Source organism: Entelurus aequoreus, linkage group LG05 (assembly GCF_033978785.1).
Source record: "Entelurus aequoreus isolate RoL-2023_Sb linkage group LG05, RoL_Eaeq_v1.1, whole genome shotgun sequence".
Taxonomy (NCBI): Eukaryota; Metazoa; Chordata; class Actinopteri; order Syngnathiformes; family Syngnathidae; genus Entelurus; species Entelurus aequoreus.
This window is the reverse complement of record NC_084735.1, coordinates 2,122,874-2,144,360: the sequence shown is the minus strand read 5'-3', so window position 1 is coordinate 2,144,360 and position 21,487 is coordinate 2,122,874. Positions and strand designations below refer to the sequence as shown.

At 37.7% G+C, this 21,487-nt stretch overlaps 1 protein-coding gene across 1 annotated transcript in view; it reads right to left on the bottom strand.

Moving 5' to 3' along the window:
• Positions 1-2,556: 2,556 nt before the first annotated feature.
• The window catches only part of mis18a (MIS18 kinetochore protein A), a 22,705-nt gene continuing 3,774 nt past the window's right edge, over positions 2,557-21,487 (bottom strand). Inside the window, exons 3-5 of the mRNA XM_062046762.1 lie at positions 15,842-15,964; positions 12,100-12,202; positions 2,557-2,734 (exon numbers count right to left, since the gene is read on the bottom strand). Of these exons, the coding sequence (XP_061902746.1) occupies positions 2,666-2,734; positions 12,100-12,202; positions 15,842-15,964 (295 nt within the window). The 3' untranslated portion in view covers positions 2,557-2,665. The remainder of the gene's footprint in view (positions 2,735-12,099; positions 12,203-15,841; positions 15,965-21,487) is intronic.

The following is a 21,487-nucleotide window of genomic DNA, read 5'->3' as shown; positions in this document are numbered from 1 at the left end:
CCAAACACACTCCAGTAAAATGTATATTTAATTGAAAAAATATCTTTAAGTCACCACTAAAAAATTTCCAAAAATATATATTTTAGTTATAAAAATATATAATAAAATATATATATATATTTGATTAATAAAACACATCCAAAAATACAAATACTTAAAAAAAAATTTTTTTGTTATAAAAAACATATAAATTCCAATATTTCACCAAAACCAAGTACGATTTTTCAACAAAACCCCCTGCAAATAACGAATAAAAATAAAATGAAAACTAAAACAAAAACTTATTTTCTACTTTAAAACCCCCACAAATAATTAAATAAAAAATACTTCACAAAAAACTACGAATAAATAAAAATAAACCCCAAATTATAGTTATACTAAAAACCCAAATATTAAAATACAAATATTTCATAATTAAAATATTTTTTTACAAAACCAAAACACAAAAAAAATAATTTCCAATCAAAATCCCACAAGTAATAAAATTAATAGAAAATACAAATTCTTCACACAAATCAGATATTTCAACCAAAAAACAAATTAAAAACACTTCATAAAAGCTAAAAATGATTTGACAAAATTAGACAACCCAAACACATAATACAAATATTGTGTCATCAAAAAGCCCACAAATAATGACATTTTTACAAAAAACAAATACTTCATAAAAACAAAATATGATTTTTTTACAAAAAAATAATAAAATAAAAACACTTCACAAAAACTAAACAAACCAAATATGTAAGAAACAATACAAATACTTTATTTCATCAAAAAGCCAACAAATAATGAAATTATTAGAGAAAACAAATACTTCAAAAGGGACAAGCGGTAGCAAATGGATGGATGGGCATAAAAACTAAATATGATTTTTCTACAAAAAATAATAAAATAAAAACACTTCACAAAAACTAAACAAACCAAATACGTAAGAAACAATACAAATACTTTATTTAATCAAAAAACCAACAAATAATGAAATTATTAGAGAAAACAAATACTTCAAATGGGACAAGCGGTAGAAAATGGATGGATGGGCATAATAAACTCAATATGATTTTTGTACAACAAAAAACAAAAACACTTCAAAAAAACTAAAAATTATTTAACAAAAACAAAATAAATACGTAAGAAACAATACAAATACTTTATTTCATCAAAAAGCCAACAAATAATGAAATGATTAGAGACAACAAATACTTCATAAAAACTCAATATGATTTTTCTACCAAAAAAACAACTAAATAAAAATACTTCGTAAAAACAAAAAAAATATTTTTCAATAAAAACTATACAAATACTTTAACAAAAAGCCCACAAACAAAAAAAATTGAAGAAAAAGATACGTCAAAAACTTAGAAAAAAATCCTAATGAAAATCCTCCCCCTAAATATGACGTACTGCACTCATAAACACATATTTTAAAGTTACTTCCCAAGTTGCTCAACATGTTTTTTTCTCCTCTCCTCTCCCGACCCCCGCCCCAAAAAAGGGAAAAAACAAGAACAGAAATGTCATCAAAGAGCCACTCTCAGCCAATCAGGCGCCGGTGTCTGTGGCAACAGCCCGCTCCCCCATTGGCCGGCTGCACCCGGGCAGCGAGCGCTCCCATTGGCTGGCGGCCGCCTCGGAGGCTTCATTGCCTCCATGGCAACATTGCTTCCTCATGGGCGGCGGCTTCGACTGCGTTATTCATCCTTTGTGCACCACACCGGTGAGTGGGGAGCGCCTCTTATTTGATTTTTTTAACGGCGCCGCCCCATTGGCCGAGACCACGACTGCTGCAATAAAGGCGGCGAGCGGTGAAATGGGTTTTAAAATGTATCAAGCCTGTGAGGTCATGTGGTGACTCGCTCACCTCCCGCGCGCACAACGTCTCACTCAGCCTTGAAGTGTGTTTTCTCACACACCTGGAGAAAGTGCACGTGTGTGACCTCAGGGGTCACAGGTGGAGATAAACGTATGAATGTGAGCTGAACATCTGCCAACAACAAAAACATGTGGTTTGCTTGTTGTTTCCAGGAAGGGAGGGGGTGGAGGACATCATCACACACCCCGATTAGCTGTTAGCTCCTCCCCCTGTGTGTGTGTGTGTGTGGCAACAGGCATCCGTTTTAGCACGTGCTCCCTGTTGCCATCGTGACGGCTCCTCGGATACGGCGTGCTGGTTGGACGCGGTTGTTGTTGATGAAGCAAGAAGAGGCTGATGAAACCTCGTGGAGGGAGGAGGAGGAGAGCCGGGGTCGGGTGCGGCGAGGGGGCTTTTTATTTCCCGCCGCCGTGGTAGAAAGTGTTGCTAGGCACATTAGAGGGCAGTTGGTAAACAAACGTGCTTAGCGCCTGTAATCGCCCGCCATGACCTTAAAGCCTTCAAACGCGCCGCTTTTGACTCCTAAATCCCTCCCCCGGATGTTGCTAATTGAAGAGATTACACAAATATAACCCACTTGGTTTAAAAACATAATTTTATTCGTAGGATTTAAGAAGAAACGTGACAAAGACAAGTAAAATCGATCGAAGCGGTAATGTGCTGACATAAGCGTTCCCCCCCCCCCCCCCCTCCCGCTTTTGCTGACAGGGTGATTGATGGCGAGGAGCGAGCCGGGGCGGGGCCAGACTGTCTTTGTTTGGACGGGGGCATGGAGGAAGGTGCACGATATTTGCGTCACGCCTCCTGACCGCCGAACTCCAGCTCCTCCAACTTCTGAGCCATGGAGACCACCAGCTCCTTCATCTGACGCAGGGGGGAGGAAATAAGACAGGTGGGAAATTAAAAAAAAAAAAAGGAGCGGCGGGAAGCCACGGGGAAGGATGCGAGGGGGCGAAGATGATTGCGGTGGGTGCGGAGTGGCGAGGAGGGTCGGTGTGGAACCCAAAGAAAAAAGTCCAAAAAAACCTCACACTCATGTACTTAATAATACACATAAAACAGGGGTTGGCAACCCAAAACATTGAAAGAGCCTTATACAGTGTTTCCCACACATTCATTTATTTGTGGCGGCCCGCCACGAAAGAATTAAGGCCGCCAAAACAACAACAACAAAAATATGTTTTTAAAATATTTATTTTTTTAATTTTTATTTTTATGGAAATTTTTTTTTTTTTTGTGTCCTGTCAAGCTTCTCAAGCAAATCATATAGTTGATGTAGATGCCCATATAGGCTGTTCACATTTACTTTACAAAAGAGAAGTGTAGGATCAAGATTTTTGGAGCTCTTTGTTCAGTGATGAAGCTCTGTGTCTATCTACCACCACTACTGTTTTCTGTTTATTTGTTACTGCCTGTGGCAGGACACCTCTGCCTCTGTTTCACTTTATGTTGCTGGTAAATAATATGCTTGTAGTAGTAGGCGAAAGTTAAATTATTTAGTATGCGCTAATTAAAGGGGCAGAGCTTTAAGAGACATTTTAGCTTTTATATGATATATTTTTTGAACCACAATTAATAAATATATTTCAGTGAATAACTTATTGTTCAAATCTGTATATAAATATGTACACAAAGTGTTGTAATTATATTGTAAAATGGATGGATGGATGGATGTTTAAAACAAAACTGTTATTAATTAGTAAGTATACATTTTTTGAGCCTTTTTAGAGAAAATCATATCATTGTAGTAAATTATGCAAATTACTTGATGATGTCATGGTGGCCACGCCCATAGCCACGCCCCCACCGCCACAGGTATCTTGGCAGTTTATGGGAAACACTGTTATATGACCAAAAATACAAAAAACAAGTCTATCTGGAGCCGCAAAAAATGAAAAGCCGTATATAAGTGTTATAATGAAGGCAACACATGATGCAAGTGTCTAGCTATAATAATAGCCTACTATCAAAATGACTGTGTCGCAGGCTCAAGCAAATCTTTGTTGACAGATATGTTGAAATGTAATATTCTACACATTTTTACATTAAAAAACATTAGTAAATTTACTAAATAGCATGTTAGCATTGATTAGCTTGCAGTCGTGCACTGACCAAATATGCCTGATTAGCACTCCAACAAGTCAACAACATCAACAAAGCTCACCTTTGTGCATTCGCACACAGTATAAAACGTTTGGTGGACAAAACGAGACAAAGGAGTGGAATATTTTACATGTAAACAAACTGCTGCGTCATGGTCCACACTGTGGTGAGTTCAAGAACCGCCGAAATGAGTAGGCCAAAACGATGTTCGCCAAATACGGTCATCAGTGAAGCATACACACTTTTGCATGATATACAAGTTACTTATGGTAATCTAATTAGTGTGGAGGATGCATATATGTTTAAGAGTTATTTCTTTTTACATAGCCATGTTTAGAGTAACTAGTACTTTTCCTTTGTATATTCTACCAGTCTCTCTTTGTCTTCAGATTGTCTGTTTAGTGTCTTAAACCATCAGGAATGTGAAATTAAACACCAAAATCTTCCTTATCAGTGTTGCAAGGGCGAGAGGGAGGGGGGCTTTCTTTGTGTGAAAGAAGTTGGCTTTTACGTTTGAATGTCAGATCAACTAGAGTAGCCGATATGAATGTATTGGTTAAACTGATCTCCTAAAGCTTTAGTAAAACTTGAAAATATTCCAATTCTGTCTTGATGGTCCTTACTCAGCATATATGTCATCGAAAGAACTTGGGATTGACCAGTAACTTAGATTCCCTGGGAGGAAGAACTGGTCCGACGCAACATTAGTTACTATGGTAACCGAAGTCATAGCAGCTCAGACGAGGCACTAAGCCAGGGGTGTCCAAACTTTTTCCACTGAGGGCCACAAACGGAAAAATGTAAGCATGCGGGGGCCATTTTGATATTTTTCATTTTCAAACCTTAACAAAATATATGGATTTTTTTTTTTTTTTAACCTTTAGGGCTTCCGGGGACCATAAAGGGTCTCAGTCATTAAAATGTTAAAAATAAGTCAAATTATTATTATTTTTTATTTAACGCTTACAGTAAATCTCTATCAACTTCAGGTTGATATAAAGTAAAAAAAACCCAACAGGTTTTATGCCTTTTCTGTCAAAGACAACTTTGTTTTTTATAGTAAAACTGAAATATGCAGTATTTAGTAATTAGAGCCCTAAAAGATCAATAATGCAGGACACCATTGATTTTAATTCTTTAATATTTTTGAGTAATTACAGTGAAAAGTTAAATAAAATCCTACTAAATATATTTGGGATCCAAAAGGTCCCCCACTCATAAAGTGATACATTTGTATTAGTTTGTTTTTATTACTTTTAACACTTAAATTACGAGATCAACTTCCGATATATCTGTTGATTTTACGTTTGAACTATTATTTTGTTTGTATTATGCTCCTTTGTCAAAATCAAACTGATGTTTTTTTATGGCAACCACACAATATATGCAATATTTTTTCCACATAAAACATTTTAAAGTGATATTTTTTAAGTAATAATTCATTATAACATAGATTTTTAGTCTTTTTTTTTTTTTTTTAGCAATGGCAAAAAAAATAAAATAAACAAAGACAAAAGAAAAAAAAACAGCCTGCATGGCAGCTTTGTGTCAACATTGCAACTTTTTCTTGTTAGATTTCACCTCATTCCACTTTTTTTTTAAATTTTTGCAATATTATCAATTTTGCAATTTTTGCAGAATGTGTGGCGGGCCGGTAAACAATTAGCTGCGGGCCGCAAATGGCCCCCGGGCCGCACTTTGGACACCCCTGCACTAAGCAGTGTGGGTGGGAAGCGTTTCCACAGAGTGTTTCAATCGGGAGAGTTTTACAACAAAGTTGTAAAACTTTACAACAAAGTTGTAAAACTTAGTGATATATCAGATACATCAGATTGTAGGTGTTTTTTTTTTTAACCCTTCGGGTTCATATTTCGCTGTGTTTGTTGCAGTTTTGTTGTGTTCACTTGATTGTAAAATATGTCGGTCGAGAGGGGGTGTGACGTTCATATTGTGTCAATATTCAGTGTTTTATCGTTCATAGAAAAATTTAAAATTCCATTCCGTTTTTTAAGGCAGTCTGTCATAACGTTTTTTGGCATTCAATTCGACATTATTGTGAGGTTTTGTACTAGTGATCCTAAAAATAGATATGCCTGCCCCCAGACACATTTTTTTCTCTAAATTTGGCCCCCCGAGTCAAACTAATTGCCCAGGCCTGCTCTAACCCAGGGGTCACCAACCTTTTTGAAAGCAAGAGCTACTTCTTGGGTAGTGATTAACGCGAAGGGCTACCAGTTTGATACACAAATAAATTGCCAGAAATAGCCAATTTGCTCAATTTACCTTTAACTCTATATAATTATTAATAATTAATGATGTTTACACTTAATTCAACGATTTAAAAGAGGAGAAAACACGAAAAAAATGACAATTACATTTTGAAACATAGTTTATCTTCAATTTCGACTCTTTAAAATTCAACCGAAAAAAGAAAAAGAGAAAAACTAGCTAATTCGAATCTTTTTGAAAAAATTAAAAAAGAATTTATGGAACATCATTAGTAATTTTTCCTGATTAAGATTAATTTTATAATTTTGATGACATGTTTTAAATAGGTTAAAATCCAATCTGCACTTTGTTAGAATATATAACAAATTGGACCAAGCTATATTTCTAACAAAGATAAATCGTTATTTCTTCTAGATTTTCCAGGACAAAAATTTTAAAAGAAATTCAAAAGACTTTGAAATAAGATTTAAATTTGATTCTACAGATTAGCCAGGATAATTTTTTTGAATTTTAATCATAATAAGTTTGAAGAAATATTTCACAAATATTCTTCGTCGAAAAAACAGAAGCTAAAATGAAGAATTAAATTAAAATGTATTTATTATTCTTTACAATAAAAAAAATAAATTTACTTGAACATTGATTTAAATTGTCAGGAAAGAAGAGGAAGGAATTTAAAAGGTCAAAAGGTATATGTGTTTAAAAATCCTAAAATAATTTTTAAGGTTGTATTTTTTCTGTAAAATTGTCTTTCTGAAAGTTATAAGAAGCAAAATAAAAAAATTAATGAATTTATTTAAACAAGTGAAGACCAAGTCTTTAAAATATTTTCTTGGATTTTCAAATTCTATTTGAGTTTTGTCTCTCTTAGAATTAAAAATGTCGGGCAAAGCGAGACCAACTTGCTAGTAAATAAATACAATTTAAAAAATAGAGGTAGCTCACTGGTAAGTGCTGCTATTTGAGCTATTTTTAGAACAGGCCGGCGGGCTACTCATCTGGTCCTTACGGGCTACCTGGTGCCCGCGGGCACCGCGTTGGTGACCCCTGCTCCAACCACTAGATTCAGACTTGACAAAAAGTGACACGTACCATTCAGCCGACTGGACCGGCAAAAATGGCCGAAGCTCCGGGACGCAAACAAAAAAGGCTATTATTAGGAATGTAACGATTACTTCATAACGATAATCCATCCATCCATCTTCTTCCGCTTATCCGAGGTCGGGCCGCGGGGGCAGCAGCTTAAGCAGGGAAGCCCAGACTTCCCTCTCCCCAGCCACTTCGTCCAGCTCCTCCCGGGGGATCCCGAGGCCTTCCCAACGTGTCCTGGGTCTTCCCCGTGGCCTCCTACCGGTCGGACGTGCCCGAAACACCTCCCTAGGGAGGCGTTCGGGTGGCATTCTGATCAGATGCCCGAACCACCTCATCTGGCTCCTCTCCATGTGGAGGAGCAGCGGCTTTACTTTGAGCTCCCCCCGGATGACCGAGCTTCTCACCCTATCTCTAAGGGAGAGACCCGCCACCCGGCGGAGGAAACTCATTTCGACCGCTTGTACCCGTGATCTTGTTCTTTCGGTCATAAACCAAAGCTCATGACCATAGGTGAGGATGGGAACGCAGATCGACCGGTAAATCGAGAGCTTTGCCTTCCGGCTCAGCTCCTTCTTCACCACAACGGATCGATACAGCGTCCGCATTACTGAAGACGCCGCACCGATCCGCCTGTCGATCTCACCATCCACTCTTCCCTCACTGGTGAACAAGACTCCGAGGTACTTGAACTCCTCCACTTGGGGCAAGATCTCCTCCCCAACCCGGAGATGGCACTCCACCCTTTTCCGGGCGAGAACCATGGACTCGGACTTGGAGGTGCTGATTCCCATCCCAGTCGCTTCACACTCGGCTGAGAACCGATCCAGTGAGAGCTGAAGATCTTGGCCAGATGAAGCCATCAGGACCACATCATTTGCAAATAGCAGAGACCTAATCCTGCAGTCACCAAACCAGATACCCTCAACGCCCTGACTGTGCCTAGGAATTCTGTCCATAAAGGTTATGAACAGAATCGGTGACAAAGGGCAGCCTTGGCGGAGTCCAACCCTCACTGGAAACGGGTCAGACTTACTGCCGGCAATGCGGACCAAGCTCTGACACTGATCATACAGGGAGCGAACCGCCACAATAAGACAGTCCGTTACCCCATACTCTCTGAGCACTCCCCAGAGGACTTCCCGGGGTACACGGTCGAATGCCTTCTCCAAGTCCACAAAGCACATGTAGACTGGTTGGGCAAACCCCCATGCACCCTCAAGGACCCTGCCGAGAGTATAGAGCTGGTCCACAGTTCCACGACCGGGACCGAAACCACACTGTTCCTCCTGAATCCGAGGTTCGACTATCCGGCGTAGCCTCCTCTCCAGTACACCTGAATAGACCTTACCGGGAAGGCTGAGGAGTGTGAGCCCACAATAGTTGGATTGGATAGTCTCTTACGTGAATGAGCTAAATAATATTATTTCATATTTTACGTTAATGGGTTGATAATTTCACACATAAGTCGCTCCTGAGTATAAGTCGCACCCCCGGCCAAACTATGAAAAAAACTGCGACTTATAGTTCGAAAAATACGGTATCTTGTGTGACGTCATGCACAAAAGTGCACTTTATTTGTTTTCAACTATTGTAGTGGCGTTCTGTACAAAAAGTGCACTTTAATTGAGTGTTGTTTTGATATGTCATCTTAGTGACATCATGCACAAAATTGCACTCATAGCTTGTTTTAAAATGTCTCTGACAATCTTGCACTTTCTGTTTTTGAAATGACATGAATGTTTGTGCCACTGCTTAATAACTCTTTCATAAATACACTTTTAGTTGTGATTTCCCTCTCTGCATGAAAGTTTAAAATGAGCATATATGAATGCAGTATGAAGAAGAATGTTTGAATGTAGACACATAGAATCATCATACTGCTGTGATTATATGCAACAAGTTTTCATTCAAGGCTAAGGCAAAATATTGCGATATATATCGTGTATCGTGACATGGCCCAAAAATATCAAGATATTAATAAAAGGCCATATCAGCCCTAGTCACAATGACCGCAATATGAAATGTTCACATTATTGCATCCCTACTATTAAAAAGTTATTTTACGCAATCAGAGCATCCTGTATAGAGCCTAAAGACAGTACTAGTTACGAAACCCTATTGTGCATCTCTCACTTATTTTAAATGGTTGACAAATAGAATGAACGCCACCCATGGAGTCCAAAATTGAGTGCAGTGTTTCCCACACATTCATTTATTTGTGGCGGCCCGCCACAAAAGAATTAAGGCCGCCACAAATAGATTTTTTGTTGTTTTTTGTCCTGTCCAGCTTCTCAGGCAAATCATGTAGTTGATGTAGATGCCCATATCGGCTGTTCCGGTTTACTTTACAAAAGAGAAGTGTAGGATCAAGATTTTTGGAGCTCTTTGTTCAGTGGATCAGATGTTTGATGAAGCTTTGTGTCTGTCTACCACCACTACTGTTTTCTGTTTATTTGTTACTGACTGTGGCAGGACACCTCTGCCTCTGTTTCACTTTATGTTGCTGGTAAATAATATGGTTGTAGTAGTAGGCGAAAGTTAAATTATTTAGTATGCACTAATTAAAGGGGCAGAGCTTTAAGAGAGATTGTAGCTTTTATATTTTTATAAGATATATTTTTTGTAAGAACCACAATTAATAAATATTTTTCAGTGAATAACTTATTGTTCAAATCTGTATATAAATATGTACATAAAGTGTTGTAATTATATTGTAAAATGGATGGACGTTTAAAACAAAACTGTTATTATCAATTAGTAAACATACATTTTTTGAGCCTTTTTAGAGAAAATCATCATTGTAGTAAATTATGCAAATTACTCGATGATGTCATGGTGACCACGCCCATAGCCACGCCCCCCCCCGCCACAGGTATCTTGGCAGTTTATGGGAAACACTGATATAGATATATATTATGCCATGTCTTAAACAGTTGAAAGTGTACAAAAAAAAGTCATGTCGGGGTGTTTTTATCAATTTATTCGACGAAACAATTACGTTACAACTGTCCTGTCCATTAACCAGTAAAAAGTTGCATGTTCTTGCCGCGGTCGCCGCGGTTAAATTCGAACCCAGAAGTGACACGCTAACAGCCATTCAGGTGACAGTATCAACTATCACGTGTTTGGTTGATTCTTTGCATGGAGTGAGAAGTGAAAGTCAAAATGAAGAAATTGTGGATAAAAGAGTAAAAGTCACCTGGACAGTTTGGCACTTTTTTGGATTTTTTTTCCTCAAAGGGACCTTAGTCAGACCAATGTGGTCTGTACATGATGCGAGGCAAGACCGCTAATACCACACCACCTTAGCGGCGCTCACCCTTAAGAGCACAGCTGTAACTAAACATTTGATACATTATATATATTTTTCTCCTGCTCCTTATTTTCTACAGGTCTTAAAAATACCAATAATTATCAATATAAATATGTACATAAAGTGTTGTAATTATATTGTAAAATGGATGGATGGATGGACGTTTAAAACAAAACTGTTATTATCAATTAGTAAGCATACATTTTTTGAGCCTTTTTAGAGAAAATCATATCATTGTAGTAAATTATGCAAATTACTCGATGATGTCATGGTGACCACGCCCATAGCCACGCCCCCACCGCCACAGGTACCTTGGCAGTTTATGGGAAACACTGGAGTGCAGTACTGGGTTGAGCAAATGGGCTGTTTCAGTTCGCTTCTGGTTTTAGAAAACCTTGTTTTTTGGGGTTGTACAGTTTGGGAACAAGATACATGTTTTTGTAATGTACCTAAAAGTCCAACAGTTACCACTTTGAAGTATTTTACTGTCTCATACACAGATGGCCTTCCAGTGTTCCAAAAGGCCCAACAAACGTTTTTTTTCTTCTTCTTTTTAACCATTTAAACTTGATTGCGTCATTACCTCGCGGCGGTAAAAGCATTTAGCATCATTAGCAGCGGTAATGTGGCAGTGTGGAGCCACACGGAGGAGGACCCCTCGGGCGACACACTTAGTAAATTGGGATATGCAAATATTAGCCCACATATTGGAAAATATGGGCTAAGCTGCAGCACAAATAAGTGGGCGGGACCTGTTGACTGATTGACAAGAGGTGGTGACACATGTAGGCTTCATTCATTCATGATTTGGACTTAAAAAAAAAAAAAAGCTCCCACAAAAGACAATACAAGCTTTGTTCACGTAGTAGCCACTCCATTAGGTACACCCTGAGTTATATCCAACACAAAAATCCTTTTAAATTTTGATTGACACTGACATGTTTTGGTCGTTATACGCCACAAATGATAGTGATGAGTTATTATCATAGTTGACGTGCAGTGTTTTAAAATCGTCCAACCTGTTTGACAAAAGATGTCGCACTGGCACGCACAAACATGTTTTTCTCACCAGTAACAAAGATTCCGCCACATGCTCTTCTTTTGTCCATGCGGTGTGGTCATAAAAAAAGGCTTGCTGACACCGCCACCTGCTGGCCATGGTGACAACTTCTGACTATTTTTCCCCCCTCCAAACAAAGGGTGATTAAGAAATATCCCTCCTACCATTCAAGTAAACTCTTTAATATTCTTATTCGACATGTTTTTAACTCTTTGGGAGGATTAAAAAAGGAAATGTCTTTTTTTTTTTTAACATAATATTTTAGATGTTGAGATGAGCTTGTGCCTGAAACTAGTGATGACGTCATTGATTATTGATCAGTGTTTCGTGTTAACAGCTCGCCTAAAGACTCCGTGCTGTTGGCATTGACCTGTTGTTTTTTAACGCAAGCAGACAAAGAGATGACAAGGGGAGGAGACAATCATCGTTTACCTCACACATCTGCTTCTCAACACGGCCTTTGTACTCCACGGTCACCGGCTGCTCCTTGGGGTCCTCGGCTGCCAACATCTGGCTGGCTGAGCCCAGCACGTAGCTGCAGTCCATCATGGGGAAGGACACAGGAAGAGAACAAACACTACAATGTCATAAATATACACATTGGTAGTAATGATATTGCACATGTACTGTAGATTAGGGCTGGGCAATATGACTTGAAACTGTATCACGATATATATCGATCGATGTTGATAATTATTGGTATTTTTAAGACCTGTAGAAAATAAGGAGCAGGAGAAAAATATATTTAATGTATCAAATGTTTAGTTACAGCTGTGCTCTAAAGGGTGAGCGCCGCTAAGGTGGTGTGGTATTAGCGGTCTTGCCTCGCATCATGTACAGACCACATTGGTCTGACTAAGGTCCCTTTGAGGAAAAAAAAATCCAAAAAAGTGCCAAACTGTCCAGGTGACTTTCCCTCTTTTATCCACAATTTCTTTATTTTGACTTTCACTTCTCACTCCATGCAAAGAATCAACCAAACACGTGATAGTTGATACTGTCACCTGATTGGCTGTTAGCGTGTCACTTCTGGGTTCGAATTTAACCGCGGCAAGAACATGCAACTTTTTACTGGTTAATGGACAGGACAGTTGTAACGTAATTGTTTCGTCGAATAAATTGATAAAAACACCCCGACATGACTTTTTTTTGTACACTTTCAACTGTTTAAGACATGGCATAATATATATATATATCAGTGTTTCCCATAAACTGCCAAGATACTTGTGGCGGTGGGGGCGTGGCTGTGGGCGTGGTCACCATGACATCATCGAGTAATTTGCATAATTTACTACAATGATATGATTTTCTCTAAAAAGGCTCAAAAAATGTATACTTACTAATTAATAATAACAGTTTTGTTTTGAACGTCCATTCATCCATCCATCCATTTTACAATATAATTACAACACTTTATGTACATATTTATATACAGATTTGAACAATAAGTTATTCACTGAGATATATTTATTAATTGTGGTTCTTACAAAATATAAAAGCTAAAATGTCTCTTAAAGCTCTGCCCCTTTAATTAGTGCATACTAAATAATTTAACTTTAGCCTACTACTACAAGCATATTATTTACCAGCAACATAAAGTGAAACAGAGGCAGAGGTGTCCTGCCACAGTCAGTAACAAATAAACAGAAAACAGTAGTGGTGGTAGATAGACACAAAGCTTCATCAAACATCTGATCCACTGAACAAAGAGCTCTAAAAATATTGATCCTACACTTCTCTTTTGTAAAGTAAATCTGAACAACCGATATGGGCATCTACATCAACTATATGATTTGCCTGAGAAGCTGGACAGGACACAGAAAAAATTTTAAATTAAAATTAAAATTAAAAAAAATAAAAAATATTTTTTTGTGGCGTCCTTAATTCTTTCGTGCCACAAATAAATGAATGTGTGGGAAACACTGATTATATATATATATATATATATATATATATATATATATATATATATATATATATATATATATATATATATATATATATATATATATATATATATATATATATATATATATATATATATATATATATATATATATATATATATATATATATATATATATATATATATAAATGTTTATTTGAAATAGGGACAGATACAGAAACATAGACATCTGAAAAAGTTATCCAATGTATGCGTCATAGTGTTTGTAGCCAAAGCTAATTTACACCACTTGTCCCCAACAACAACAACAACAACACAGATCTAACATCATTAAAAATAAGAAAATGAAAAGAATAAGGCAGAGAGGAGTCGATAATAATGATAATAATAACACAGACAAAGTGCAGACTAGATAAAAACCAATTAGGAAAAACTAAACATGGGAACACGATTGTTGCTCAACTAGCCCCAATTTTGTCTGTTTTTTGAAAGTGACAAGTGCAGGTATACTTTTCAAAGTGTCAGGTAGAGAGTTCCATAGTTGTGGTCCTTTAATTGAAAAAAGGCAGTCTGTTAATTAAGGTTAATCGGTATAAACAACACGGGCGCAGACATTTTGGAAGCGTGTGTCAAAGGTTAACTGACAACCAGAAGAGCCGAGTTGTTCCCAGAGATACACTAGTTGCATCAGGGTCTGGAAGGACGTCAGGTGTTGGGTGAATTTAGGTCAGGCAGCTCTCAAAATGCCGAGTAAGGAACAAATCAAAAAAAGAAAACGGGAACAATTACTGGCTGTTGGGGCGGGCGGGCGGGCGGGCGTTTGGAAGACTCCCGGGAGGATCGGCGGGCCAGCTTTAGTGTTAATTTGATATCGCCTCAAGGGCCAAGTGAAATTACACGGCCAGAGTTTGACACCCATGCTGTAGAATAAAGGTATTTTTCTGCAGAACTGTTTGCATCGTCACTTTATTAAAGATGGTTGATTTTAACAATTCAGAAAAAATCCGTAAAATAATGGTATTTTTCTGTGGAACTGCCAGCATTGTCACTTCATTAAAGGTGTTTGATCGTAATCATTTGGAAAAACTGTAGAATAAAAGGTATTTTTCTGCAGAACTGTTTGCATCGTCACTTTATTAAAGGTGGTTGATCTTAATAATTTAGTAAAAATCTGTAAAATTACGATATTTTTCCGCAAAACGTTTCATGAAAATTTCTGTAATGTTTTTGATCATTATTTGGTTTACAATGTTTTACTTTAATTTTATGGTTTTCGTTTGGCAGCCGTAGCTACTACCAGTAGATCAGTCTTTTTCAACCACTGTGCCGCGGCACACCAGTGTGCCGTGAGATACAGCCTAGTGTGCCGTGGGAGATTCAGATACAGTTTCACCTATTTGGGTTAAAAATATATTTTGCAAACCAGTAATTATAATCTGCAAATATTGTGCCGTTGTTGAGTGTCGGCGTTGTCTAGAGCTCGGCACAGTAACCGTGTAATACTCTTCCTTATCAGTAGGTGGCAGCAGGTAGCTAATTGCTTTGTAGATGTCGGAAACAGCGGGAGGCAGCGTGCAGGTAAAAAGGTGTTTAATGCTTAAACCAAAAATAAACAAAAGGTGAGTGCCTCTAAGAAAAGGCATTGAAGCTTAGGGAAGGCTATGCAGAACGAAACTAAAAGTGAACTGGCTTCAAAGTAAACAAAAACAGAATGCTGGACGACAGCAAAGACTTACTGTGGAGCAAAGACGGCGTCCACAATGTACACCCGAACATGACATGACAATCAACAATGTCCCCACAAAGAAGGATAAAAACAACTGAAATATTCTTGATTGCTAAAACAAAGTAGATGCTCAAAGGAAGACATGAAACTGCTACAGGGAAATACCAAAAAAAGAGAAAAAGCCACCAAAATAGGAGCGCGAGACAAGAACTAAAACACTACACACGGTAAAACAGCAAAAAACTCCAAATAAGTCAGGGCGTGATGTGACAGTACACCTACTTTGAGACAAGAGCTACATTGATGGATGGTTGGTTATGCTTTAAAGTCATTTCCAACAATTGCGACGATTTTTTACTGTCAACTTAGTTTAGTTTTTTAATGATTTCTGCTGCTGGTGTGCCTCCGCATTTTTTCAATGAAAAAAATGTGCCTTGGCTCAAAAAAGGTTGAAAAACACTGCAGTAGATGACCGTTTTTTTACTGATTTTTTTTTTTTTTTTTTTACAGTGTGCCCTCTACAATCCGCAGTCTGAGCAAACCTTTCGATGTCGGCCACGTTGAAACAGAAAGTGAATCTCTTGCTGTCCAGCCTCTTGGGGGTGGAGGAGTAGACCATGCCCAGCACCGAGTGGCAGCCCCGGCACACCAGATCCTTGACGATACTGCAGGGAGAGCAATAGATTAGTATAAGTTTTCAACTAATTAGTGCCTCCCCTTCCGCCACCTCGCCAAGATGGCGGCTGGTGAGGGGGGTTAGTGTCAGTAATTTCCGGGTTAAACAATGCTAACAACAAATTATGTTGTGGCAAAATGTATATTTTAGTAATCTCTTCTCTAACAACAATTTTTAGGTAAGTAACAGTCCTCATGTGATTTATGTTGTATTGCTTCCCTTCACTGCATGGGCTTGTTTTTTGTTTAAAGACAAGACTCTTTTTTCGCCCCCCCCCCCTGCTAAATTCCTGGGGCTCTGCCGAGATAGCTCTGCTTGGTTCACTTTTTGGTGTGGCTCAACAGTTACTGGACGCCATTACACATTTCCCCAAACTACGGAACGGGCCAAGGGTCAAAAACATTAATCATGCGTTAAAAAAACGATCGCTGCTGCGTTAACTTTGACAGCCCTAATTATGTACATACGAGATGGCGTGGCTCAGTTGGGAGAGATTTATGTTGTATTGCTTCCCTTCACTGCGTGGGCTTGTTTTTTGTCTAAAGATAAGACTCTTTTTTTTCGCCCCCTGCTAAATTCCTGGGGCTTTGCCGAGATAGCTCTGCTTGGTTCACCTTCCAAGAACACGAGACAAGAACTGTTCTGATGGATGCAGAAGATCAATAATTTAGATTGTATCGCTCTTTTGACCGCGCCAAAAAGGTTTATTTTGTGATTGATGCTGTATTACAGCCTTTCCCAATGTTTAACCAAAACATTCTTGTTCACAATCAGTTAATCTGTTCTGCTCATCAACCTTCCTTCAAAAACAAGCCACGTCGTGCCAACCTCTCCTCTCTTATCTCACATTCCTAAGATCTTCAAGGTTTCTTTGTCACTCTCTCTCTCTCTCTAAGCAGTGTAGCCTTGCTCCTCTATAACCTGATGTTATTTGACATCTCAAATAAATACTTAAGACCTTAGCTTTTCTCGGGACATCAAGTTGACCAAACTAATCGCGCCAGAACACCAGCAAGAAATGTTGGCACTCGATGGAAAAAGTCTCATGTTTATATTTAACAGGACGGTTAGCGCTTAGTCCTGTTAGTGCGACTCCAAGGAAATGGTTAGCAGTTAGTCCTGTTAGTGCGACTCCAAGGAAATGGTTAGCGGTTAGTCCAATTAGTGCGACCAATAATAAAAAGGGTAACATTGTGTAGTGTAGTGTAATTACTAGGGGTGTAACGGTACGTGTATTGAACCGTTTCGGTTGGGTTCGGAGGTGTACCGAACGAGTTTCCACATGAACATATTAAGTAGCTGCTTCCTTCTGCCTCTGTTTCTGTCAGTCCTCTACACCAGTGTTTTTCAACCACTGTGCCGCGGCACACTAGTGTACCGTGAGATATTGTATGGTGTGCCGTGGGAGATTATGTAATTTCACCTAATTGTGTTTAAAAATATTTTTTGCAAACCAATAATCCGCAAATGTGCCGTTGTTGAGTGTCTGTGCTGTCTAGAGATCTGCAGAGTAACCGTGTAATACTCTTCCATATGAGTAGGTGGCAGCAGGTAGCAAATTGCTTTGTAGATGTCGGGAACATGGTTTGTCGTGATCACAATTTGCAGACGACAGCGGGAGGCAGTGCGCAGGTAAAACGGTATCTAATGCTTAAATCAAAAATAAACAAAAGGTAAGTGCTGCTAAGGAAAGGCATTGAAGCTTAGGGATGGCAAAACGAAGGGAAAACTGAACTGGCTGCAAAGTAAACAAAAACAGAAATGCTGGACGACCGCAAAGACTTACAGCGTGTGGAGAAGCAGACGGCGTCCACAAAGTACATCCGTACATGACATGACAATCAAGAACAAAATTGGAGCGCAAGACAAGAACTAAAACACTACACACAGGAAAACACCAAAAAACTAAAAATAAGTCACGGCGTGATGTGATAGGTCGTGACAGTACACCTACTTTCAGACAAGAGCTATAGTGATGCATGGTTGGTTATGGTTTGAATTCTTATCCAACAATTGCGAGAACAACTTTTTATTGTCAATATCGGCTGCTGAGTTTCATTTTTTAATGTTTCCTGCTGGTGGTGTGCCTCGAGATTCTTTCAATGAAAAAAATGTGCCTTGGCCCAGAAAAGGTTGAAAAACACTGCTCTACACAGAACCCAGCATTGTCCCACCCACACAATCATCTGATTGGTTACAAACAGAGCGGTAACAGCCAATCAGCAGTGCGTATTCAGAGCGCATGTAGTCAGTGCTTAGCGTTTAGCAGGTAAGCGTCAGGCAGCGGACTCTCCCCAAATGATAATAAACCCCTCCCAGTCAACTACTAGTAACATCACTATGAGCCTGTTGACCTTCTAGAAATATAAAAGGCAGCTCAGCTCGCTCGCAGTCCTGGCTTGAGGTGAAGGCTAATTAGCTTTTAGCGTAACGTTAGCTCATTTTGCGGTGTGTGTGTTACGGACAGCAAAGCCCTGTCTGTCTGTTATTTCACTTGACCTTTTTCTGTGTTGATTGAGCTGTGTTGAAGCAGCAAAAAAGGACATTATGTTAAATGAAGAGTTTCTGTCTCTGATAGTTGATATAATAATGTAAGTGCATCATAAAGCCTACATGAACTCCATGGTGTTCAGGGATGAATAGTCTCTCCTCCTATTGCTATTGTACCATTTTTTCATCTATAGTTACATGAATCACTAGTAATGCAGCAGCCTAGTTTTGAATGGCAGGGTCCCTGCTATCACATGTTAATAAAAAATACAACATTTACATAATAAAAATCAACTACAGGCTTCCCAAATGCTGTAATAAATTAAGCATGAGGAGTTGACTTGAAACTGTTTAATGTTCCACTCTTTATACGTAGAAGAAAAGTTTTGTCATTTTATTTAATCTGAGCAACAACTTGAGGGAGTTTAATGTTGATTAACGTGGGCAGAATTATTATAGTGTTCCCAATGTTAAAAGGATAGAGCCATTGTTTACAAATTTGGTAAATAAATAACCCAAAAATGTATATTTTGTTGTTTTCTTACTGTACCGAAAATTAACCGAACCGTGACCTCTAAACCGAGGTACGTACCGAACCAAAATTTTTGTGTACCGTTACACCCCTAATATACCATATATATACATATATATATACACACACACACACACACACACACACACACACACACACACACACACACACACACACACACACACACACACACACACACACACACACACACACACACACACACACACACACACACACACACACACACACACACACACACACACACACACACACACACACACACACACACACACACACAGTGTTTCCCATAAACTGCCAAGATACCTGTGGCTGTGGGGGGTGGCTATGGGCGCGGTCACCATGACATCATCGAGTAATTTGCATAATTTACTACAATGATATGATTTTCTCTAAAAAGGCTCAAAAAATGTATGCTTATTAATAATAACAGTTTTGTTTTAAACGTCCATCCATCCATCCATTTTACAATATAATTACAACACTTTATGTACATATTTACATACAGATTTGAACAATAAGTTATTCACTGTAATATATTTCTTAATTGTAGTTCTTACAAAAAATATATCTTATAAAATATAAAAGCTAAAATGTCTCTTAAAGCTCTGCCCCTTTAATTAGTGCATACTAAATAATTTAACTTTAGCCGACTACTACAACCATATTATTTACCAGCAACATAAAGTGAAACAGAGGCAGAGGTGTCCTGCCACAGTCAGTAACAAATAAACAGAAAACAGTAGTGGTCAAATACAAATAAGGCAACAAGAGAAGTATCCTACACTTCTCTTTTGTAAAGTAAATGTGAACAGCCTATATGGGCATCTACATCAACTATGATTTGCCTGAGAAGCTGGACAGGACAAAAAAAAATAAAAAAAATAAAAATAAAATATATATATATATATATTTTTTAAATTTTTTAATTTGTGGCGGACGTAATTCTTTCGTGGCGGGCCGCCACAAATAAATGAATGTGTGGGAAACACTGATATATATATATATATATATATATATATATATATATATATATATATATATATATATATATATATGGTATGATAGCAGGAGGATATTTCTGTGTAACAGAAGAGTGACTGACTGATGATTGTGTGACAAAATTCACCGGTCTTAGTCTTTTTTCCCCTATTTTTTAACATGACACTGACTTTTTTTTTAACACAAATTGCAGTCAAAAATGTCAGGCATTCTGCAGTATGTGTGATTGATTCCTTTTTTAAGCAACACTTTGAACATGTGCAGGGTGTTCAGAATTAGTGAAAGAGGGTAATAGCTCAACACAATAAAAACCCTGATAAAATGCTAAAAAGCACCTAAAAAAACCTGAATTGAATTTTACAGCCTTTTCGCTGAATAAAAAAACTTTTTTCATAGTTTGGCCGGGGGTGCGACTTATACTCAGGAGCGACTTATGTGTGAAATGATTAACACATTAGCGTAAAATATCAAATATTATTTATCTCATTCATGTAAGAAACTAGACGTATAAGATTTCATGGGATTTAGCGATTAGGAGTGACAGATTGTTTGGTAAACGTATAGCATGTTCTATATGTTATAGTTATTTGAATGACTCTTACCATAATATGTTACGTTAACATACCAGGCACCTTCTCAGTTGGCTATTTATGCCTCATATAACGTACACTTATTCAGCCTGTTGTTCACTATTCTTTATTTATTTAAAATTGCCTTTCAAATGTCTATTCTTGGTGTTGGCCTTTTTTAAATACATTTCCCCAAAAAATGCGACTTATACTCCAGTGCGACTTATATATGTTTTTTTCCCTTCTTTATTATGCATTTTCGGCCGGTGCGACTTATACTCCGGAGCGACTTATACTCCGAAAAATACAGTACATGAAAATAAATAAAGTGGGATTTGTAATATCAACTATAAACGACCTCGAGAGGGACAGGCGGTTAAAATGGATGGATGGATAAAACACTGAATATTAATAACATTTCTCCTCTTTACTTCCCAAACGTCTGTCTCGAGATCAATCTTTTGCAATCAGTTCAGTTCATTCATAAAACAATTTAACAATATAATAAATTAAAAATAAAACAATAAACATAACATTAAAGTAAAATATGAATGAAAAGGAGCAGATATCTGTTCCCTATTTTCACAAATACAATTGACTTTCAAAGCCATATTTTCATTTAACAATTGAAGCAATAATGAATATATAATTATTCTCAGTCATAGCTTTTCATCATCATGATTTTTTACATTTTCTTTTAATACAGAAAGAAATTTAGATTGTTTTATTCCACTGTCAAGATTGTTCCATAAATTAACACCTCTGATTGAAATACTTATTGCCATTATAATAATAATATTAATACCTGGGATTTATATAGTGCTTTTCTAAGTACCCAAAGTCGCTTTACATGTTTTTCTGAACCCATCAATCATTCACACCTGGTGGTGGTAAGCTACTT